The sequence below is a fragment of the Sarcophilus harrisii genome, chromosome 1, assembly GCF_902635505.1.
Source record: "Sarcophilus harrisii chromosome 1, mSarHar1.11, whole genome shotgun sequence".
NCBI lineage: Eukaryota > Metazoa > Chordata > Mammalia > Dasyuromorphia > Dasyuridae > Sarcophilus > Sarcophilus harrisii.
This window is the reverse complement of record NC_045426.1, coordinates 64,294,237-64,320,103: the sequence shown is the minus strand read 5'-3', so window position 1 is coordinate 64,320,103 and position 25,867 is coordinate 64,294,237. Positions and strand designations below refer to the sequence as shown.

At 37.9% G+C, this 25,867-nt stretch overlaps 1 protein-coding gene across 2 annotated transcripts in view; it reads right to left on the bottom strand.

Moving 5' to 3' along the window:
* The window catches only part of VOPP1 (VOPP1 WW domain binding protein), a 175,301-nt gene that overhangs the window by 63,216 nt on the left and 86,218 nt on the right, over positions 1 to 25,867 (bottom strand). For both annotated transcript variants that reach the window (XM_012543712.2, XM_012543714.2), the window contains exon 2: positions 23,387 to 23,445. In XM_012543712.2, coding sequence (XP_012399166.2) covers positions 23,387 to 23,445 — 59 coding nt within the window. The remainder of the gene's footprint in view (positions 1 to 23,386; positions 23,446 to 25,867) is intronic.

Below are 25,867 nucleotides of genomic sequence, written 5' to 3'. Positions count from 1 at the left end.
TCAAATGTCTAATTCATCTTCCTAAATTAAGTATAGTCTACCATCTCCCTATTCAATAAACTCCAGTGGGATCCCAATCACCTCAGTGATTACAGATAAAATCCCCTGTTTGGTATTTAAAGCTCTTCATTACCCAACTTTCCCACACTGTGCTCTCCCCCCCACATATTCTGTGATTCAATGACATTGCTGGTTCCATCTCCCAAATCTGGGCATTTTCACCGGCATCTCTCCATGTCTACAATATTTTTCCTCTTCTCTTCATGTCCAACTTCCCTGGTTTCCCTCAAGTCCCACCTAAAGCCTTTCCCAATCCCCTTAAAAATCTAGTGGGGTCCTTCTGTTAATTATCTTTAATTTATCCCATATACACATGTTATTTATACATGGTTCTTTGCATGTGTATTTCCCTTTAAAGGGTGAGTCCCTTCAGAAGAGAGGCTGGGTTTTTTTTTTTCCTTTTTGTCTCCTTAGTATTTAGCATAGTACTTGACACATAATAGTCATTTAGTATATGCTAGTTAACTGAATAAATGATTAACTAATTTGTAAACTCAGTAGAATGGAGATAATAAAACAAGTGTCATTTATCTCAAAGAATTATTGTGAAGATTAAATAATAAATTAAATGAAAAAGATAAACAAAATAAATAAATTAAATGAAAAAAGATTAAATAAATCAAATAAATAATTAAAAAAAACAAACAAATAAATAAAAGCACGTCACTGAGCATTTTAGAAATTCCAACAAGCCATTTCAGTAGGAAACTTGGGTCTAGCTGGCTCAGGTGGCTTCCTGCCTGGTCTGCTGCTCTGGACCTCTCATTCCAAGGAACAGATTCCCTCCAGAATTCAAGAGAATTAGAAGCACAGGGAATCCTCCAGGGAATTTATCAATTCAGTTTTGGTACTCACTCTGGTTACTGATTGGATAGTTAATCAGTTACACTTCCCCTTCACCCCAGGTGTAGCTTCATGCTGTCTGGCTATTCCAATGGATCCCAGCAGTCTAGCCTTGCTTGGGCACCTTGTCACCTGCCCACCTGGTGCCCGTTCAGTGCCCTCTCCTTAAATCTGGCTCAGAGAATCCCGGCTTCACTACTCACTCCTGTATAGCACTGAGCAGCTGGGTGGCTCAATGGAGAGGGCACTGGGAAGATGGAACAGGAATGCCTAAATTCAAATTTGACCTTACTCTGTGACCCTGAACAAACCATTTAATTCAGTTCTTCATCTGTAAAATGAGCTGGAGAAGGAGATGGCAAATCCCTCCAATATTTCTGCCAAAAGTACCTCAAATGAGGTCATAAAAAATCAGACACGGTTGAAACAAGCGAACAAAACAACAACTGAGGGCAAATAAATTTCTCTTGCTGGGCCATAATTCCCTCACTTTAAATTGTACCAGGCTCCCTCTAAATCCTACAAATTTCATGAAATGTGTGAGTGTAGAGGAGCATGTGGCAAGGATGCTGAACTGGGATTTTCTCCTCCCCATTCCCAATCTCCCCAAAGATACTATGATTCTGTATCCCATACGACCATCTTGGCTGGGCCCAGGTATATAAGTACCTCAGAGGAGTTATATACCTCAGGAAAGCAGTAGCATAAAAGGAGAGAAATGAATCTTTTTAGCAGGCCCTCCAACTGTCTCAAGCTTTTGTTGAGATGATTAATTTTGTGGTTTGGTGACAACAGGGATTCTCAACCCAAGACATGGATAGATTTCAGGGATTTTGAATGGAAAAAAATACATCTTATTTTCAACACATGAAGGTTGGGTACCTTCAACATTTGTATCCTTCCCATGTGCCTCCACACTTCCACTCCAATGTATCTCATGTTACAATGGACATTCCCTTTGGTGGATTAAAATATAATAAAACTTCCTGCTTTATACATCTGTGGCCTGTATAACTTTTTAGTGAAAACTTCCTCTAAGTCCCCAAATTGCTTACACAGATTGGGGCAGATGGTTTCATATCTTCCTAGAGAAAGCATTGTATACCACATTCTGCCCAGATTCAAGAATTATCATAGGAAAGAGACCATTAAGAGATACAAATTTGGTGGGGGAGCAGCTGAAGCAGCGTGGAATTCCTTGAATCCCACAGCAGAACTGGAATCAAAACTGAGAACAGTCTAATTTTCTGTTCTGCCTAGTGCCATCTCAGGAAAATCAGTTTATCTTGCTGATAATAATATTAATAATAATCACCATTATTATTAGTTAACTTTATACAGCACTTTAAATTTATAAAGTGCCCATATTATAAAAGTTTTCTCATTTGATCCTCATACCTTATCACTCCACCAAAACTTTTCTCTCCAAAGTTACTACTGACTCTTAGTCAGCAAATCTAATAGTCTTTTCTCAGTTCTCTTCTCTTTGACCTCTTCACCGATCTTAACACTGTTGATCACTCCTCCTTGATACTCTAGGTTTTTAGGACATTCCTCTCTCCTGGTTTTCCTTCTATCTCCTGATCCCTTCTTCTCTGATTTCTTTGATGGATCCTCTTCCAGACCCACAAGGGTATCTATTTTGGGCCCTTCTTTCTGCTCTGACACTGAGAACACCTCAGGACCAACCCTCACCATCTCTTATCTGGACTTCTGCAATAACCCACTGCAGCAGGTTTCAAGTCCCTCCTCATTCCAACCCATTCTCCATTCAGCCTCCAAAGTGATTTCCTTAAAATGCAAGTCCCAGCTGGTTCACTCCCCTACTCAATAAACTCCAGTGGCTCCCTATTGCCTCTAGAGCCAATATAAAATATTCTCTGTGGAATTCAAAGTTCTTTACCCTTTTTCAGACTTCTTGAACCACACACTGGACACATCCTCTATTCCAATGGCACTGGCCTCCTGTTTCCCATCTCTCCCATTTCTTGGCTCCAGGGCATTTTCTTTGGCTATCTCCCTCCTACTGCCTTTCCTGGCTTCCTATGAGTCCCAACTAAAATCTCACACCTTCTACAGGAAACTTTTCCCAACCTTTATCAATTCCAATGCTTTCCTTTTTAAAATTATTTTTCAATAACTCTTAAATTGGGTTTGGACATATTTGCTTGTATGCCGTCTTCCCTTTTAAACTGTGAGCTCCGCTCCTTTGAGGGCAAGGAATGTTTTTTAACTCTACCCTTAATACAGTGCTGGGCACACAATAAGCACTTAATAATTGTCCACTGATTGATTGAAATACAGGTTTTTTTAATCAACCTTAATTTACAGATGAGGAAACTAAGGCTGAGAGGTTAAGTAAGTTGCCCAGAGTCAAACATCCTAGTGGATGAGTTCTAGGCCTGTATAACTCTAGAATTCTAATTCAGATCTTCCTAACTCTGAGCCCCAGTAGTGTATCCACGGCACCTCTGACTCCCAAAGACATCCCCGCCCTGCCATTTTCCATTTAGAAGATGTGCTAAAATACCTAAAAGAGGCAGTCGCCCGGAGGAGCTAACGTGCAGCAACCTGAGCTGATAAATGGAACTGGATGACAGATACGTTAATTCCACAGCAGATGGCTCTAACGAGGAGAGCCTTGAAGCGGGATATACAGGAGAGGCTGGGAGCACTCAGAAGATCCCATGGCTCTTGGACCAGAGAAACGTCAAGCTCCATTTGTCAGAGCTAATGCAGGTGGTGAGATGCTCCACTCCCAGCGGCAAGCAGGAACAGGACTGGTCACTTAGATAAGCAACTTCAGAACATGTCACCCTCCCTTTGGACATTGACTCCAGAGTCCAGCCTCAGCTTCTGTTTGTCATAAAACACAGTTATACTTTTGGCAGCCGGATGATAATATTAATGATTCATTATTAAGTTATTGATTATATTATATATTGTAATTATTAATTTATATAATATAAACAAATATTTGTATTTATAAATATATAACAAATTTTATATTCAAATAAACATTTTATTTATATGTATATAAATAAATGTAATATATAATAATTATAATATAATAATTTGTATTTATGCTAGAATATGCATCCTGATTAAGCACTTCATATGTTACCTCATTTGATCCTCAAAATAATCTTATAAGATAGGTACCCTTTTATTATTTCCATTTTACAGATGAGGAAACTGGGACCAGGAAAGTTTAAATGACTTGCCCAAGATAGCATGATTAGTAAATATTTGAGGTAGGATTTGAAGCTAGATTTTCTTGATTCTAAAACCAGGGCTCTGTACCAGCTAGTTACAAAAGGCATTTATTTATTCAGAGATTTGGTTCAATCCAATTGGACAACTTTGGCATTTATTAAGCACCTACTGTCTACAGGGGGGCAGCAAGGTAGTCCAATGGATAGAGTCAGAAAGACTCATCTTTGCAAGTTCGGATCTGACCTCAGACACTGCTTAGATGTGTGATTGTGGGCAAGTCACTTAACTGTTTGCCTCAGTTCTTTAGCTATCAAATGGGCTGGAGAAGGAATAATAAGTCCAATATCTCTTCCAATAAAACTCCAGGGGCAGCTGGGTGGTACAGTGGGTAAAGCACCAGCCCTGAAGTCAGGATTACTTAAGTTCAAATCTGGCCTCAGACACTTAACATTTCCTAGCTGTGTGACCCTGGGCAAGTCACTCCCAATTGCTTCAGCCAAAACACAACACAACACAACAAAACAAAAACATTATCTCAATTGTATAAATATGTATGGATATATTGGATTTTTACCATGTTTAACACATATTTGATTACTTGCCATCTAGGGGAGAAGGTGGGGAAAAAAGGGGAAAATTGGAACACAAGATTTGGCAAGGGTTAATGTTGAAAAATTATCCAAGCATCTTTTTTGAAAATTAAAAAGCTTTAATAAAAAAAAGAAGGAAAGGGGGGGCAGTTAGTTGGTACAGTAGATAGAGTACCAGCCCTGAATTCAGGAAGACCTGAGTTCAAATCTGATCTCAGACACTTAACATGTCCTAGCTGTGTGATTCTGGACAAGTCACTTAACTCCAATTGCCTCAGAAAAAAAAAAAAAGAAAGAGAAAAAGAAAAAAATATTATTTCATTTGATTTTTAATAAAACACAAAAAGAGTAGGAACAGATTGAAGCCAGATTGTAGAAGGCACAAACTCTCCAAGTAAAAGTGTTTTTCCAATAGAATGTAAATCCCTTAAGGGAAAAGTTTTTATTTTGGTCTTTATATTCCCAGAACCCGATGCCATTCCTATAACACTGTTGGTGCTTAATAAATGCTTCTTGATTGATTGACTCCTCTGGACAAAAGGAATCTTTTGAATATCTGTTTGATTTGAATGCAATGCAATGTCTTTCTTGTTTCGATTGAATTTTAAAAGCTGATGCTGATGCTCAGTCAACCAGCCAACAATAATGGCTAGCATTCATTAAGCACTTACTATGTGCCAGTCTGAATATTACCTTTGAAAAGCTTCATCAGGCTTTTTAATAGACTGAATGTGCCCAGCATTGTTACAGGACCAATGGAATGAGAGGAAAGTGCTACCAAGGAACTGAATCTATAGTCCTCTCCTCTGAGCAATTCATGATGCAATAAAAAAAAATTACCAAAATACATCACATTAGTGTTTTATTAACAACAACAATAACAATGACATTTGCATTTGCATTCTACTATGTGCCAGGTACTGTGCCAAACACTTTGCAATTAAACAATTTACAATCATGTAATTCTCACAACTACCCTGGGAAGTAGGTGCTATTATTATCCTCATTTTACAGATGAGGAAATCAGAAGGAAAAAAAAGGTTAAATATTTGCTTAGGGTCATAAAGCTAGTAAGTCTCTGAGCTCAGATTTGAATGCAGGATTTCTTGGGTCCAGATCCAGGGTTCTGTCCACTCTGCCACTTAGTTTTATAATCTTTAAAGTGTTTTCATATTTACTGCCTCATTTTACCTTTCTAATAATCCTGAAGGCATTATTGTCCTATTTTAACAGATTTGTAATCTGAAGTACAAATTAAATTAGGTATACAAGGTCACACAACTATTTAGTGTCAGATTCAGGACCAGAACCCAGAGCATCCATGTGTGTGTAAGTCATGAATGCACATTAGTGGAATGACTGGTGTTAGGTGAAATTCATCAGCAAAGAGATGAATTATGAATCAAAAACAGCTGCTCAAAAAGACAAGCAGGGAAGGCAGACATGGAAAGTGAATGACAACTATGGTCTCTCACTGGACCAAAAACAGTGTTTGGAAAGAGCTATAAAAACTCAAAACTGAGATATGGAAAGAGAGAGACAGAAAAATATAAAGATGACAAAGTGAAAAACTATAAATGAGGCATTGGGATACTTGGGTTCTAGTCCCGGCTATAGATAAATCACTTAATCTCTATACCTCAGTTTTTTATCTGTCAACTAGTTATCTCATGGGATGGTTGTAAAAACAGAAGAAAATAGATGAAAAAATGCTTTGAAAACAAAATTGAACACAAAATCATTGTATGTGATGGCCAATTAAGAATAGGAGAACATGGATGTACATATATATATATATATATATATATATATATATATATATAGTTATTTCCTTCCTTCAAGGAGCTTACATTCTAATAAGGAAAGACAATAGATAGAAGCCAGATGGAAAAGAGGTATAGTAGAGATGAAGGTAACCTGAATCTGAGCATTATAGAGAAATGAGAGTGGAGAAGAATGAAGACGTGGCTAGTTTGAGGTCCTAAAAGGAATAAATAAAAAGGTGCCCCCAATGTAGTAAGTCCAAGAAGCAAAATGGCAGGGACCCAAAGGGCAATGGATAAATGAATGATGAATATAAATAAGTAGCAGCAAATTACCAATTAGTACTTGTACACAAGAAGTAGCATAATGGGGACCTAGAAAATATATTATCAGAAACAGCCAAGAGCTTCCTCAGTGCCATAGAATGTTCAGAGATCTGGGGTAAACCAGGGACAACTCATGGGGTAACGGATGGGGGAGCCCCAGTTTGTACCACTGAAAGGAACTTCCACCTTATTAAGCTCACAGCTCAAAGTATAACAGCTCACATAAGTGTTTCTTGGTTCCCAAAGTGTTTTGTAAACACTCAGTCCTTCTAAATAACTGTGAAGGAGCTGAGAATCTATATCATGTCTCAGTTATCTCACCCACAATTAGTTCCTCCAGGTCAAGCACATTAACAGAAAAGGTCTTAGAAGGAGTTTGCTTTGCTATTCCCCAAGCTATTGTCTGATCTGCTGATTGCAGAAGGGAGGGTGGAGAAGAAAGGGATTTTGGTCTCTGAGGATCTCAGTCTGGTGCCCTTGACAATAGCATTAAATTTACTTACAACATTAATTACTTGTAGTGTAGTAATGAACACACACACAGAGAGAGAAACAGATAACAGCACAGGGTAATTTAAACTTATAGCAGCACAAGGTAAGGGAAGTCCTTGGAACTGGAACTGTAAATGGCCCCATGAAGGGGCGGAGATGATATTTGGAAGTGGATCCAAGAAAAGAATTACCATTGTGCACAAAGCCATGATAAATGGTAGGCTGTAAACAGGATTCTTTGTGTCCTAAAAAAGCCTTGCACATAGAAGGCACTCAATGAATATGTATTTACTGAATGGCCATTAATGACCTGACCTTCTTCTGTGTTTACTGTTCGTCTCTCTCATTCTCCATTTATTCTATTCTCCTCCCTATTGATGGACATGAGATCTCCCCATATATGCCATTTCATCCCCCATCTCTGGATGACCAGCCAGTCAATAAACATTTATTTAAGTGCCCATTATATGCCAGTCATTGAATGTACTCCCTCCTCACTTCCACCTCAGAGAATTCCTCACTTCCTTCAAGATTCAGGTCAGCATGTACAAAGTAACAGCAATTATTGTAACAATGATCAACTGTGAAAGACTTAACTGTTCTGGTCAAGACAGTGATTTAAGGCAATTCCAAAGGCCCCAAGATAAAAAATGCTATTTATCTCCAAGAGAACTGAGTGATTCTGGGTGTATTTGGAAGCATACTTTTTTTTTTACTTTTAATTTTTTATGTGTGTGTGAGATATGGTTAATATGGAAATGTTGTATATGACATATATAATTGCTATCATATTGCTTATCTTTTCAAGGAGTGAGGGAAGGGTGGGAGGGAAAGAGAATTTGGATTTCAAAATTTTGAAAAATGAATGTTAGAAAATTTACATGTAATTGGAAAATATTTGACAAAAAAGAGTATTGTAGAATATAAAAAAGATTCGGTTCAAGCACCCCTGTTTACATTAACAATTTTTTTGAAACCCTAGCTGCCAGCACTTTCCCTCCCCTCCCCAAACTATCTTGTATTTATTGTGTATATGCAAAAATGCACATTAGGACTCAGATTTCCTACTTCCCTCTGGAATTAAGTTTGAAAGGGCAAGTGAGTCACCCTTAAAATTCTCATAAGAGTCTTCATTTGAAGCCCTACTGGTGATCCTGCCAAAGTACTCTTTGTACAGATGTGAATCCTCTCTTCCCTTTCTCTGCTCCAACTTCAAAGTGGGGTAAGGGTAAAGGGAAGGGAATTGGGTACACTGGTAATTAAGGCATAAAATCATGCAACAATACAGATCAGCTCTCTATAGTCTAGATGACAGGTTCTTAAGCTGGGGTTGATAACCATGAATAAATTTCAACAAGTCCTTGAATTTGGATGGAAAAACATTAAATATTTCCAGTAACCACTAAACTGAAATTTAGCATTTCCCTTGATTATGAACTTAGGAAATAACATTTTCTGAGAACATGCTTATGGATTTCACCAGATCGCCACAGGGGTCTATGATACAAAAAAGGTTAATCCCTCTCCCCTGACCTGGACAGACTAACATGAGAGAGTCATGGTCTGAAGAAACACTTCTTGGCATTAGGTTTGCACCTGAGAAGGTCAAATACTATCAACCACAGGGCCAGCTCCTAATGGAACTTGTGAATGGTCTGCTGCCTGAGTGTTCCCAAGTAGACTTGTCTCACTGACTGATTGTGCCATTAACACCTGCCTTTTTCCACTGTCTAATCAATATCCGGGCCCACAAAAGGAAGAATACGCCTCACTTCAGAAGGAAATATTAGGAGGCTGATTCATACTTGGCAGCAAGAGCCTTGCCATCAATGAGCTGGAATTCATCTCCTACTTGTATGCTTGTCTGCATCTGGACACGATCCTAGGGGCCATTTATCTTTTATTCACCTGCACTGTAAATGACCCGAACAGCAGAGCAGAGAGTTCGCTGCCCAGTCAGCTAGAACTTTTGCATCTGAGGTCCAAAGTCACCTTAGAGATCGTCTAGTCCAAGCCTGTCATTTTACAGAGCAGTCCAAGAAAGACTGCTGCTGCTCATGTCCTTTCACTCATGTCCAACTCTTCCTGATCCCAAGTTTTCTTGGTAAAGTTACTGGCTTGTTGGCCAATACCTTCTTCAGCTCATTTTGCAGATGAGGAAACTGAGGCAGAGTTAAGTGTCTTGTTCAAGATCACACAGTTAGGAAGTGGTGGAGGCCAGATCTGAAGTGAGTTCTTCCTGAAGCCAAAATCAGTCTTCTATGCATTGTACTACCCTTGCTGTCTATAGAAAGATTAAAGGTGCCCAAATGACCTGTATCTGTATCTATCTATATCTACATCCATCTATTCATCCATCTATTCATCTATTATCTATCTATCCATCTATCCATGATCTTATCTATTCATCTATCCATCAATCCATTTATTTATCTATCTATCCATCCATCATCTTATCTATTTATCCACCGATATATCTATTCATCTCTCTATCTATCCATCCATGATCTTATTTTTCCATCATCCATCCATCCATCCATCCACCCATCTATCTATTTAGCCATCCATTTATCTATCTAGTTAGTAGCTTATCAAACCCAGGTCTCCTAACTCTTGGAGGTTGCATGATGCAGTGGAAGGAATACTTAAGTTGCAGTCAAAAGACCTGAATTTGAATCCTGTCAATTAATAAATAAGGCAGCTAGGCGGTCCAGTAGAGAGAGTCCAGAGTTGGAATCAAAAATACTGAGTTAAAATCCTGCTCTACACACCGTCTCCCAAATTTGTTGAGAAACAAAGAATCTAAGATACAAAGTGCTTTGCAAACTTTAAAGTGGTATAGAGATGTTTATTATTATTACCTATGTGTATGTGGTTTATTCTTTAACACTTCCAGGCATCTGTTTATCTCATCTCTAAATGAAGAGTTTGGACTAGATAATTTCAGAGTATTGCTTACAGCTTTAAATCTATTATTTCTCATCCATTTCCCTGGGCTAAATCCCAAAATTTCTCTCACTTTTATCCCATCATGCTTTAAGTTATCTGAATTGTCCTTAACTTCAGGGCGTTTCATATAGCACAGATAGATATTTTTGCTCCCTCCCCTCCCCCCCAGTGAATTTATTTTCTAGCCTAACCTAGTTCCCCCTCCAACTTTCTTATTCCTATCCAAGTAAATGGTATTCTTCCAGTCCTCAAACAATGGTGTGTTTTTTGTTAATTTCTCCCTCCTATTTACCCCTTGTACCACATCAATCACCTAGTCCTATCACTCCTTCTTCATTCCAGCCTGAGCCCTACTCAAGGTTAATCTTCCTAAGGAACTCTCCCTATTATGATATTCCCTAACCAGAAGGCTTCAGTCCCTCCAACTGACTTTCCAGGATCTTCAGGATCTGGCCCCAGACTATGTCTCTTTCCACTCCCCTAACCACTGTCTGTTTAAGAGCTTGTGCTCATCCTCCCACCATGCTTTTGCTTAGTTACTACATCTCCCTGAACTGCCTTCTCTGTGAAGATTCCTACTGCCCCATGAAACCAGACTCTGTAGGAGAGACACTGATTCACAAGCAGACAGGAAGAGGAGAAATCCAATATGGTCATCAAGGTCCCTGGTTTGCCCAGTCCTATGAGGACTTCCTCTGATAATCAAACCATGTTTCTCAGCATTCATTTGTTCCATAAGAATCAATCTGTTGATGATTACTTAATAAGTGCCTACTATGTGCTGGGCAATGTTTCTCAGCATTCATTTGTTCTGTAAGAATCAATCTATGAATGAGCATTTAATAAGTGCCTACTATGTGTCTCAGCATTCATTTGTTCTGTAAGAATCAATCTATGAATGAGCATTTAATAAGTGCCTATTATGTGTCTCAGAGTTCATTTGTTCTGTAAGAATCAATCTATGAATGAGCATTTAATAAGTGCCTATTATGTGTCTCAGAGTTCATTTGTTCTGTAAGAATCAATCTATGGATGAGAATTTAATAAGTGCCTACTATGTGTCTCAGCGTTCATTTGTTCTGTAAGAATCAATCTATGGATGAGCATTTAGTAAGTGCCTACTATGTGTCTCAGCATTCATTTGTTCTGTAAGAATCAATCTATGGATGAGCATTTAGTAAGTGCCTACTATATGTCTCAGCATTCATTTGTTCTGTAAGAATCAATCTATGGATGAGCATTTAGTAAGTGCCTACTATATGTCTCAGCATTCATTTGTTCTGTAAGAATCAATCTATGGATGAGCATTTAGTAAGTGCCTACTATATGTCTCAGCATTCATTTGTTCTGTAAGAATCAATCTATTAATGAACATTTAGAAAGTGGTTCCTATGTGCTGGGCAATATTTCCCAGCATTCATTTGTTCTGTAAGAATCAATTTGTTGACGAGCATTTAGTAAGTGCCTACTATGTTTCTCAGCATTCATTTGTTCTGTAAGAATCAATTTGTTGATGAGCATTTAGTAAGTGCCTACTATGTGTCTCAGCATTCATTTGTTCTGTAAGAATTAGTCTGTTGATGAACATTTAGAAAGTGGCTCCTATGTGCCAGGTTCTGTGCCAGTTATGTCAATACAAAGAATGAAACAATTGCTATTTTTAAGATGTTGCATTCTAATGGGGAGATAGCAAATACACATATAACCATATATGTCAAATGGAAAGAGAATCCGTAGAAACTGGTTCAGTACAAGACAGTTTGGGAGGGAGGACAAAATCATGAGAGCTTCTTGTGGAAGGTGCACTTGACCCATGTTTTGGCAAGAACTAGGTCAGAACAGCTTCTGTACTTCTAGGTGTCTTGGGAAGGGGACATCTTCAGCTATGTGGGGAGAACAATTTCCTCCTTTTAGATCAAAACCTAAGCTTTTTACATTTCCCAACTCTACTCATAGTGTATGCAAATTTGTTCTGTTTTCCATCTTGTGTGAGGGGTTGGGCTTTCCCTGAGCTCATGTAGTCCTGTTTTGACAGTTGGTTTCCCCAGTGAGCTAAGATTTTATTTTCTTGTCAAACTTGCTTGAAACAGGAGCAGTGGGGGGTCATGCCAGCTGGTGCTGGTGATACCCCTCCTATTTCTCTCAGCCTAGCCACATTTTATTACTTTTCAAACTCTAGCATAAAGTACTTTTACACTCCCTCAATGAAGCCTGATGTCCACAGCCCACAGCCTCCTTGACCTTTTCTAAAGTCCTATTTCTCTGTTCCACTCTATGATTTAAGGCAGTGTGGACAGGAGCAAAAGAGATCTTATGATACAACAGCACATGTTCTGACTTCCCTGGACATTGCGGCTCCCAAAGGAATTACTGTTAACAGCAGCAGCAAGCAAGATTCCAAGGTCAGAACAGACACTTCTGGGAACAGAACTCACCTTAGCAAGCTTATCTCAGGAGGATTTGGAGATATCCTAACAACAAGCTAAAGGAGATGTTAATGTCATAGGTATGGTAGCTGTCTTAAGTGCATCATAATCCAAGTCTGCTACATACCTAATACATGCCCAATATGTCCAACAAAAATAAGGGAGTCCTATTCACTTCCGATCTGGACTACTGAAATGGCCTCCAAACTGATCTCCTTGTACCCACTGCTCATCCCTACTTTCTCAACTCCTTTCTGCTCATAGCTGCCAAATGCATATTTCTAAAGCACTCATCTCACCCCTGGCACTACCTACTAATGAACCTGCAATGGGTCCCTATCGCCTCTAAGAAAAATGCAAATTTTTCATAATCTGGAATTTAAAGTCTTCCCAGGCTGACTCCAGACTATCTCTTCATGCTGGTCAAGTCAACAAGCATGCATTAAGTGCCTATTATATGTCATGCACTGTGATAAGGGCTAGGAAGGTACAAAAGCAAAAAATAATCCTTGCTCTCAAAGGAATTCATGGTCTAATGGGAAAGCTATTATGTAAACAATGATGTACAAAAATTACTCCCACCCTCACACACTTGAACCAAAGCAAACAACTTTTACCAACATACACCCACCCACACATGCATACATCTATATGTACATGGATATACATATATATGTAAATAGAAAGATAGAATGAAAGACAGAGACAGAAAAAAAGAGAAAGAGATGTTTATATTTACTTATCTGAGCACATGTTATTTCCCCTAGCAGAATATAAGTTCCTTGAGAACACAAACTGTTCATTTTGTCTTTTTATCCCAGGCACCTTAGTGTTAGTCTCTGGTACACTTAAGAAATACTAAATAAAAAAAATAATAATAATTAACTGAACTGAATGGGGTATAGTAAAAGAACACTGAACTTGGAATCAGACACATCACCTTGAGTCCCGGGTCTTCCTTTGTGATTTTGGTCAAGTAAAATAAATTTCTCAGATATCCAGTTGTTTTATCTATAAAATGGGAACAATTCTTTATTCTATTGTTATGAAGGAAAGATTTTGTAAACCATAACGCACTTTAGAAATGTGACTAAATCGATGAAAATCTGGCTCCATGTATAGCCTTGTCCCATGTTCTTGTTTCCATATCAGGTAGCAAAGTCAAAACCAAGGCTGCAAGACCCCTGCTGGACCCAACTCTCCCTAACACTGCCTAACTGTAGTAGGGGTTACTGTGGCTCCCAGAGGACACTTGGGACACTCTGTCAGGGTCCTGCTTAAGCAATGTTTCCAAGAGGGATTCAGTGAAGTGTCAGAAAAGGCTAGAGAAGATACAACCACAATGGACTAGATGGAGCCATGGTGAACGACGAAAGTCACTAGATGTGGAGCCAGAACACTAGTCCTCAAGACCCCGTTCATCAGGACCTTGGGCAGGACATTTCATCACTAGAGATCCCAGATCTTCAGATCTAGTTATAAATGTCCTAGTGTGAGGCTGAACTAAAGTCTGAAGTAATCTGCCTCTTATACTTATTAAAAGGGCAGGAACACAGACACGAAAAAGTGCCTATTTCTTTTCTTCTCACTCATTTACAAACAAGAACAAAAGTGTTTTGAAAATTTGAGAACCCAAGAGATTCCAAATCTAGAGACCCTTGGGCAGTATGCCAGAAGAATACCTAGACTAGCCAAATTGTAGCATATAATTGTGATGGAATACTACTGAGCTAGAAGAAATGATGAGCTCAATGCTCTTAGAAAAACATGGAAAGACTTGCATGAAATAATGAAAAGTGAAATAAGCAGAACCATGAGCATATTCTATATATTAACAGCTATATTGTTTTTAAGAATGAAGAGTGAAATAAGCAGAACCAAAAAATATTCTTTATAGTAACAACAATATTGTTTTAAGAATGAAGAGTGAAATAAGTAGAATTAAGAGAATATTTTATATAGTAATAGCAATATTATTTTAAGAATGAATTCAAGTAAGTTGACTTCTATAAATACTCAAATTAACTATAAAAGTCATATGAAGAAAGATGCTGTCTGCATCTAGAGAAACAAATATTAATATATATAGAATGATTTTACATATATATGTACATATATATTTGTGTCTAATGTTTACTATCTCTAAGGCAGAGGGGTGGAGGATAGGGAAGGGAAAAAAAGAAATTTCTACGTATATTTGAAAGGAATAGCATATTATGCATAGTAGATTTACAGTTACATATACGATCTTTTTATTGTACTGTTTGGAAATATTTTATTCTAAAATTTAAAAATAATTTTTAAAAAATTTCAAAAGAATAGACTCCACATGAATCTTGACTAAGAATAGCTTAGCCTGCAGAAATTAATCAGGGAGTTGTATAGATTTTAAGTCAAAGAAAGACCTTTGTCAGAGAAGCAATCCCACTAAATTCTAAGCAGTCTGAAGGTAGAGACTTTCCTTTGCCTTAATGCTTAGCATTATGCTTAGCACATAGTAAGTGCTTAATAAATGTTTACTGATTAATTAAGTTGTAATCAGAAAATGTTTGGAAAAAGCAATCGACCAATAGTTAGCTGGAATAGGTCTGGCTTTGTGTTCCAAAGACCATGGCTTAAGGTCAGGAGTATCATTCTAAAATGGAAACACCTTTATCAGGTAAGACTCAGAGAAATGAGTAAATATTCTTATGGGAGCAATACACTGAAGGTTTTCTTCACTCACCATCTCTAGTTCCTTGCTAAGAATACTAGACTTTTTCCTACAGGCTTGAGTTAAAGAAGCTGTAGCATCTTTCACACTGGGGCCTTCTCTCTGAGATGTTCTCCAACTTATTCTCTTTCTCATTTGTCCATAGTTGATTGGAAGCTCTCTCTCTCATTAAACTGTGAGTTTCTGAGAGCTGAGGCTATTTTTGCCTTTCTCTGTTTCCTATGGGCTGAGCAGAGTGCCCAGTACCTAGTAGATATTTAATAACTGCTAGTTGATTAACAAAAAGTCTCTGGGCTTTAAACTGAAAAAGTAAAGAGAGAACCCTCTCATCCTCCCATGAAGAAGGAGCAGGACCCCAGATGAGATTCCAGCTGAAGTCAGAAACTCAGTGCTGAGAGATGTTCTCTAACCCTGTGCCTTGGGAGAGCATCCAAAAGGGAGTAGAGGAGCAACATGGAGCATTATTAACTGGCCACATGAGGCCAACACAGAGCATGTCTGAAGAGGATAGTGCAATAAGAGCCCCCAAACATATGAATATCTCTGCAATATTAAAAGTGAGACTTTCCTTCCTATGTATATGCCCTAGGCTCATGGGCTCCCTATGAGTGTGCCCCTCCAATATGTGTGCTGGTACATATTCCTATGTGTATTCATGTGTGTTTGTCATGTTCAGTGGTTATCCCTTCAGCACATATCCTGGATAAATTTTCCCTATGTGTGCACTTCTCAATGTATGTGTCCTTCACTTTTCCCTGTGACATATCTTGTGGGAAGGATGGGCAGGCTTTATTTCCTTTTTATAGTTAATATTTTTATGTGTTGGGTTGTGGGGGTTTTTTGTTATTTTTTATTTTATTAAGTAAGTATTTTCAGTTTGAATTAACCATATCTTTTCTGGCCAACTAATAAATGTAGATACAATGATAGAGTCTTATAAGTGGTAGTTATGAATGGATATGATTCAAATGAACAGATTCAAAGTATACCCAGGACTTGGGGTAGCTTTGTCTATCCCCTGAGGAGTTGGGTAGCACCCACCAGGTGCTACAGAGAGAGAGAAATAATACTATCTCTACCTATCTCACAAGGTTGTTATAATGATCAAATAAAACAATGTTTTGCACGTAATCCCACAGCACTGTTAATTATTATTAACGTGGCTTCTAATATAGTAATAGTTAACAACTTGTCTTCAAAACAAAGAAAAGATAATTAATGCACATATTTAACCTATATCAGATTACTTGCTGATTTGGGGAGGGGAAGGGAGGAGAGAGGGAGAAAAATTTGGAACACCAGGTTTTGCAAAGATGAATGTTGAAAACTATCTTTGCATATATTTGGAAAATTAAAATACTATTAAAATCATTTTTAAAAGATATTTAAAATAACAGAAACATCAGAGATGAAAATTAGGAAAATTTCCAAAAGGAGGTTCTGGACCCTTTCTATGCCTTAAGTAGACTTCAATAGGTCTAGTCCTATGTGGACAGGATGTAGTAAAAAGGCCAACTGTCAGTAGTTTTCAAAGATAGAAATAATCCTCATTGTATCTTCCAGCTACCTTGAGAGGAAGTGAACTCTCAGATATTAAAATTCATGTACAATGTTCTCTGTCAAATGTCACTTGTCGGGAGCGCTTTTCTCCTGTTCAGGCAAATGAAGAGGAAAACATTGTCTCCTGATTTATGCAGCCCCGTGCCTGTCACAAGCCCAGGATGTTTTTCATAGCAAATGAGTTTGATTTTGGGAAGTGTGATGGGCTTTTCCTATCCCCTCCTCCACGGCAGCTGCCTCAGGTGCTTCTAGCCCTGGAGACAAAAGGGAGTGATGGAAATGATGAGAGGGCTTTGGGATGGATGGATGGGGAACCAGGCAAAGAGAATGAAAATGAAGGAAAGGGACTTTTTTCCCCCTTTTCTTGCATTGCTGAGAGCCCGCATGAGCAGGTACCTATTTTTAACCCAGACTGTTGCTAAGAGAAGCTATCCAAGGTGTCTTGAACCAAGCCACAAAATGGCACATTTTAATTAAGAACTTTTGAAATGAGACTCTTGGAGCAGAGGAGTAGGAGGGATAGGAAATGTCTTTTTTTAATTTGGTTTCCTATCTTTCTTTATTTTCATGATAGGCCCTCAAAAGATTGTTCCTTTAGGAAAAGAAAGACTTATAATGGTGTATTTTGCACAAATTACTTTAGTATCCTAAAGGTTGAGGGGACCTGAAAGGCAATCTGAATTCATTCATTTTACAAAACTGGAAACTAAGATGGAGAAAGAGGTCAAGCAAATAGCTCTGCAATTACATGGCTATTTAGAACAAGAGACATAACCAGAACCTCAACTTTTTCATTTCTATTTCAATGTTCTTCTCAGTATTCAACTCAATTCAAATCAACAAATATTTGTCAAGGGCCATGGTGCCATGGGTACAAAGGCAACAAGGAAAGAAGGTCTGCCTTCAGGATGCTTACATATACTACTGGAAGTATAAATGGAAGTAGAATTATAAACATACGCAGAAAAAGAAATATAAAATATTAGTCATGAAATATTTTGAACCTAGAACTTAAATATGTGTTGAACCAGAGATTTTGGGGTTATAGTATATCACTAGGGTGAGATGAGGGGAGAAATGGGGAAATTTGTAAAAAAATATTGACAATTAAGTCTATTTTTATAACCCCCCCCCCAATTTGTCACTTATAATGATTTCTCATTTCATATTTTCAGAGGAAAATCTAACTCTGGAATTGGCATTTTCTGATAGAATTCATAAGAGCTATTATTCACATTGTGTGAAACATGAGGGTTTGTGATGGGAACACAGTTTGGGAAATATTCAGTGTCCTAGATCACCTACGCATAAAGCAAGGGAAAAAACCATCAACAACTCAGAACAAGGGAGGGGAAATCAGGTTCCCCGGGTAGTTGGAGTGAAAAGCCCCATTAGCATCAAAAGACAGGCATCTGTTTAACTTAATTTAACTGTAATGTTGGAATGAGACTTAGAGACATACAGGCAGACAGAGGAAGTCAAAAGAATATCATATGAGACCTCTGGGCAGACAAAAGCAATTTAGAGCTTCAAAACTAAGAGAGTCAATGTCAAAAAACCTCTTACAAAACAGGTTTGAAGCCTTCGATGTTATTTCCCCAATGCTTTGACAAAGTAAGTTACAATTACCAAACAGAGATGTAACAAGAACATATTTTCCCCACACAAAATAATATCTACAAAAAAAGGCAAAAAGCCCAGCTTCTTTATTAGAAAAGTAACAAGGTATAATGGAAAGAAAAGGAAACTGAGCTTAAAAGCCAAGAACTCTTGGTTAGGTCCAAGCTCTCACGTTTGCTAGCTCTGTAACCACAGGGTAATTATTTAAACTCACAGAGCCTCAGTTTGCTAATCAGCAAAAATGAAATTATATTTTCATTACTTAGCTCATAGATCTGTTTTCAGGAAAATGCCTTGTAAGCAGTAAGGACTAGAGAAATGTATGTAATTAATACAGTATCTTGTCAAAAGATAATTCATTACTTTGCTCAGAAGAAATGCAAATTAAAGATATATATTTGAAGAAAACAAAAAAAAAACTCTTTTCTTTCTTAATGTTATGAATTATACTATGAGAAATTAAGTCCTAGAATTTACAATTCGACTGAAAAAGAAGTTTCAACAATCACTGGTAGGAGAGTCAGTCTTCTCTAAGTCTAATGCTAAGCAGAAGCATTCCTAGCAAAGGAAAGTCAGGTAAAATACTCTGGATGCAGACCAGAAGGGGCACAGTAGAAGCAAAGCAAGCTGGTACCAACCACCAAGATGTACTCTCTCCTCTGCTCTGATCCAGAGATCTAATCACAGGATGCCATTTAACTTGCCCCCTAAAAATAGTTATTTACTACCACTTATATTGACTCTGCCTGCATGGAGTTAGTTTTTTTTTTTTAATTTCTTAAAACTAATTAATTTTTTTTAATTTAGGGAATAAAATAAGAATTTTCATAACAGATTATATTAAAAAGAATGATTGCACATAAAACTGAAAAATCTATTATATACAACTTGCTATTCCTTTTAAATATATAACAAAGTTAACAAATAAATTTTTCCTTTTCTACTTTTTTTCTTCTCCCCACCCCCTGCCTTAGACTCAAATAGGCATATATATGTAAAATTATTCTATACATACATCTACTTATTAATTCTTACTCTGGATGCAGATAGCATTTTTCTTCATCTTCCTTTATATTTAATTTGGGTATTCATAATATTAAAATTTATCCTCTCAATGTCATTCTTAAAACAATATTCTGTTACTATATACAGTGTTCTCTTGGTTTTGCTCAGTTCACTTCATTGTTTCATGTTTCCGTAAGATCAAGGAGCTCATTTTTTTTTTTTTTAACAGCACAACAGTATTTCATCCCAATCATATATCACAACTTGTTCAACCATTCTCCAAGTAAGTGATGGGTATTGCTGCTATTTCCAGTTAAGTTTTAAAGCTCTGTTTGTTTATAAACAGCATCTCTGCTCCTGATTTCAGGTTTTCTTTCTTCAAGTCTCAGCAAACGTCTCATCTTCTGCAAGAAACATTCCCAAGCCTCCTTAATTCTAGGTCTTTCCCTTTGACTAAACTCCAATTCATCCTCTATATATCTTGCTGGTCTATAGTTGTTTACTTGTGAGCTCCTCGAAAACAGCCTCTTCAATGCTCAGCCCAATGCTTGCCATTGCAAACACTTAAATACTACTGAGCGAATTATTTTCTCCTTGGATTGCCACAATTCTTTTCTCCTTGTTTTTCTCCAGCTGACTGACTGCTTCTCAGAGTTCCTCCTCCCACTCTCCAATTGTGGGTGTCCCCAAGGCTCCCTTTTCTTCTCTCACTGTTCCCTATTCCTTGGTGAGTTCATCTGCTCCCCAGAGTCAGTGATGGCTTCTGTGGAGATGAAGATGACTCCCCAGTCTCTCTACTCAGCCCTAATTTCCCCCCTGAATTCTAGTTCAGCAACTCCAGCCGCTTAGAGGTGGATCCACCCTGTTGTCTCACAGGCAGCCCATATTCTATGCGCACAAAACTTAGGCCACCATCTTGCCTGCCTAGTGGAATTGTAAGGACTGGAAATCTGCAGAACATTTGGCAAGCATTTAGGTACCATAGAAATACCAGCTATTCTCACTACTGCCACTACTACCAGCATCACCACCACCACTGCTATTATTCCTCCTTTCCCTCCTCCTCCTCCCATTACTACCATTATTCTTCCTACTCAATTACCACTACTACTACTATTACTACTACTACTACTACCCCTCTTACTCCTCTTCCTACTACTACTACACTACTACCACTATTACTTCTCCTTATTCTTTTATCACTATTACCGCTATTGCTATCATTACTCCTCCTCCTCCTCCTCCTATTAGCATTATTGCTACTACTATACTTCTACTACCATTATTACTATCATTACTCTCCCTCCTCCCTCTATTAAAACTATTACTCCTCCTCTTCCTACTACTACTATACTACTAGTACCACTATTACTACTACTACTGCTATTACTACCATTACTCCTTCTCCTCCCTCTATTACTAATATTGCTTCTATTATTCCTCCTCCTCCTTCTATTAGCACTATTACTACTACTATCCTTCTACTATCATTATTACTATCATTACTCCCCCTCCTTCCTCTATTACCACTATTACTACCATTACTCCTCCTCCTCCTTCTATTATCAATATTACTACTATTACCACCACTACTACCTCTCTTACTCCTCCTCTTCCTACTACTTCTATACCATTACTACCACTATTACTACTACTACTCTGCCCCTCCTCCTGATTTCCCTGTTTCTATGACAAAAACTAAGATTTGAAACTTTGGGATCACCTTTGATTCCTTCCTCTTTCTCACCTTCCCATGTCTAGTCAATTGAAAAGGCCTCTTGATTCTATCAACACAGCACTGACACCTGCCCTCCTCTCCCTTACTCTGCTACCACGCCAGTTAAAGCTTCTATAACTCTTGTCTGGATTATCATACAACTTCCTCATTTGCCTCCTTGTCTCCCGGCTCTCTTCTCTCCTAATCAACCTTCACAAGTCTCTTAAAAGTGACTTGGTTAGAGTCAGTTTGAACTCAGGTCTTTCTGTCTCCCAAGGTAAACTCTTTGCATTATATCATTTAGCAGTACAATATGAACTGGCAATTATTAGTAGTAAGCATAATAATGATAAGGATGAAGAAGGAAGAATGTAAGAATAGAAAGGAGGAGAAGAAGGAAAAGAAGAGGAGAAGGAAGAAAAGAAAGAAGGAAAAGAGGAGGAGGAGGAAGAGGAGGAGGAGGAAAAGAAGGAGGAGAAGGAGAAAAAAGGAAAAAAGGATAGAGAAGGAGAAGGAGAGAGGAGATGAAGAAGAAGGAGAGAGGAGACAAAGAAGAAGGAGAGAGGAAACGAAGGAGAGAGAAGAAGAACAAAAAGAAGAAGAGAAAGGAAAAGGAGGCAGAGGAGGAGGAGAAGGAGGAAGAAGTATTGGTAGTAATGGTAATAGTATGTAGTAGTTACTAACATCAGCAGCAACATTTTATTGAGTTCAAGGAAGTGTGGAATTTATGAATATCAGTAAGGATGGATGCTCAGTCACCAACACCATTATCTTTGTTTTTGACTTCCTAAAATATTAGGCAGGAGTTTATTTCAATGATCCAAAATGCTACAGAAACATGGATTCTAAGAGAATAGAAATTTCTTGGTCCTCAATTGACAGTTACTGTTCAAGGTCTCTCCTCTGTATCTCTCCCTAATGAATTATGACGAGGTAAACCACAAAAAGAGGGAGGGAAAATAAATATTTATTGATGAATTCCATATTCTACACAAACAAGAGGATTTCACTAGAAGATCCCTAAAATCCTTTGCAGGACTAAAACTTATGATCTACCTAGGCACAAAGTCTTTGATGTTGGCAATTCAGACTTGGTACAGTAGGGCAAGCACTGACTCCTGGTGGTATGGAGTCAAAAATCCTAATCCCACTTCTTAAACAAGCTACCAGTGTAACCTTGACTAAGATCTTTAGTTTCCATGGGTCTCCATTTCCTTATCTGAAAATGAGGAAGTTTAACTAGATGGTCTCTGGGCTGTAGTCCAATTCTCTGATCCTATGGCGTTGTGAAAAGGGGAATAAGTGTGAATTCCAGAGAACCAGGCTTAAATCCTACTGTGCATGAAAATCTCAGAGTATGACAAAGAATCAAAATATTTTATCTCCGTATTATTTCACAACTGTTTCTTTGTTCTGGCAACTCCATAAATACCACAGTCAAGGTTTCTCAGCTAATTGTCTGGTTTTTGTTTTCCTGCAGCTGTGGAGGCAACCTGCCAGAATTCTGCATGCTTAAGCCACAAGAGGGGGGCCCGGGAGACCAGGAGGGACTCCCACCTATTAAAACAATAGATAGGATGCTGGGAGCTGGGAGTTTTCCTTGTCGGGTCAATATAACAAGGACCTAGGGTGAGGAAGCTAACTCACTAATGTATTTCCCAAGAAGTGATTTGCGTTCTCAGTCTGACATACAGGTGGGTCAAACTCAGCAGCCTCTCTCTCCCCCAAGGAGATTTGGGGATTAAAGGGAGAGATATGATTGAAAATTCTGGACTTAATTAATCCAGAGTTTACCATGCTCTCTCTTAGCTTCTATTATGTATTCCATTATGCTCATCTTCCTGTATTTATATGTTCAAATATTGGATCCTCCTAATAGAAGGTAAACTGCTTGAAATCAGGATATATATATATATATATTTGGTTTTCAAATCCCCAGCATCTATCATAACATCTTTCACACAATAAATACTTAATAAATATTTGTTGGATTGTAAGGTCAACAGATTTGAAACATTTTGGGGGGCAAAAACACACTTTAAGTACATACATGAAGAAAAGATGAATACAGATATTTACATGCAAAAAAAGAAATGGATACTTACATGTAATATGTTGGATATATTCCTTCAAAATACCAGCAATGTTTTTTGGCCTCTGTACACTGAAAAGAGAGGGGGAAATACACAATCAATCTTTTATCATAGAAAGCAACTTTAAAGATTCCCAACCAAAGAAAACAAAAAAGAAACTCTGCATTGCTAAGAGATATCAGAAGCTGGGGAAAAACTAATAAGTATTTTCTTTCCCTGATTTTTATTTTTAAAAAACTGTTTCCAGATTTTCTTCCTCTACTTCCTCCCAGACCCTTCCAATTCAAAATAAATCAAATATGTTAAGTTTATGGGAAAAATCTTGTTATACAGAATATATTTTTATACTCCTTATCTTATAGTTACTTTAGATCTTTTAAACACTAAGATAATGTATATGTGTGAATTTATTTATTTAATGTTGTTCAGTCGTTTTTCAGTAGTGTCTGACTCTTCATGATCACATTTTGGGGATTTTCTTGTCTAAGATAATGGAGTGGATTGTCATTTCCTTCTCCAGTTCATTTGACAAATGAGAAAACTGAGGCAAAATGACTTAAATGACTTGCCCAGAGTCATACAGCTAGTAACTCAGAATGATAAATCTCCCTGACTCCAGGTCCAGTACTCTATCCTTTATGAAGCCACATAGCTTCCCTTTATATTTTCTAGTTCCCTTCAAATTTGTGCATGTAAGTCTCCTACTTTTCTAGTTGTATGCCTATAGGAAAGTCATTTGACCTCAACCTAAATATCCTTCTCCTTAAATAGGGGTAAGAATACTTATTACCTCCTTCCCAAGGGCACCTGAAAGCACTGAACAGACTTCAGAGGGTGAACCACAGGAGAAAGGGGTTAGAATCCTGGCTGTATCCCTAAATAGCTCTGGACAAGAGAGGTCCTTTCTCTTGGACTGAGTTTTATTATCTGTAAGAAGACTTTTAGTGAATGACCTCTAAAATCATTTCCAGCTCTGAGGCTCATTGAATTTTTTAATAGAGTTTTACACAAACATTTTCTAAAAAGCTTCAAATGGAGATACCATTAAAAGAGCAGTTATTTGAAGTCAGGGAGAACAAAGTTTATATACTATCTCTGATACTTACTAGCTGGAGATTTTTAAAAACCTGAGATCATTGAGGTGACAAGAATAGCACTTTTTACCCATTATCTTATTTGACCCTCACAATAAAACTGAGGTGGACAGGGCAGATATAATTATCCCCATCTTATAGATGCATAAGCTGAGGAACAGAGCTCTGGAGTGGTTCAAGATCAATTAAAGTCCTTGCTACTGTTTCAGGACCGCCCTATAAAGTAACAATCAAACAGGTGACTTGGCTCCCGGTAGTATAGAGAGATCTGTCTGGTGTCATAGAGGTCTGACCGTACTACTTTATGATGAAAGAGCATGTGGCTGTTTGGGCTTGCAGACATTTCAGAATCTATCCTAGGCAGCAAGTGACTGAAATTTTATTAATCAAAAAATGCTTTGGAAAAAAAATAATTCATCAGCTAACCCTCCAGTTCATGCAATGTTGCTCAGGCAAGAGAAGACATCAATTCACTTAGTCAGAGAACAGCTGTTTTCATTGCCCCTTCTCAAATCACTCTCCATAAAACTGACATGTTTGCCAATTCATTTAATTTTAGTTGAGTTCCTGGGTAATGAAACAAAGAAATCAGTTTCCTCCCTTAGTCCCTGACAGTTTAAGTGATGGGTTACCCCCCAACAAAGTATCTATCCCAGATTAATACAATAATACAAATTATCACCTAATTTGTAGATAACAGAGGCTATCTCTGCCAAGATACCTCTTTCTGCTGGTATCCTAGAGTCAAGTCCCCTCTCCAAAGTGGAGATGAGTAAACAGGTGGTAGTAGCAAGAGGAAAAAACTTTAAGACTGACAATTATTCCCAGGCTACCAAAAAATACACAAAACTAAGTGTCAACAGAGCTTTAAAAAAACAGAAGAGACAAGATGTTAAAGAACAAAGAACCCTATCCCTGAAGTTAGAAATCTTGAGTTTAAATCCTGCCCCATCTTGCTTTTTTACTATTTACGTGATCTCAGGTTGTAGCTGCCCTTCTAGGGCTGCGTCCCATACTACATGGTTTCAAGTTCTTCCAGGGCTAGATCTATGGCTGGCTAGTCACCAAAGTCTCTTACAACCCTAACATGCTATGATTTTTGAGCAAATGATATAGCCAGACTTTGTACACCACAAGAAGAGTTTCTTATTCAAGGCATCATGATATTGAGAGAAATTATTACTTTTCTCTTGTATTAATAACTAATTCTTGATTAGGACCAAGGATTTTTCTATTTCCTCATCTAGAAATCAACCAGGGTAGGAAATATTGGGCAAAGACTTAACCTAGGCTAAGATCTAATCAAATACAGTAAAAGAAATTCTAAGTTTAGACAAATAGGTAGATTTCTGCTCATTGTGTTTTACTCAAACAGGTCTGGGAAAATATGGATTCTCCC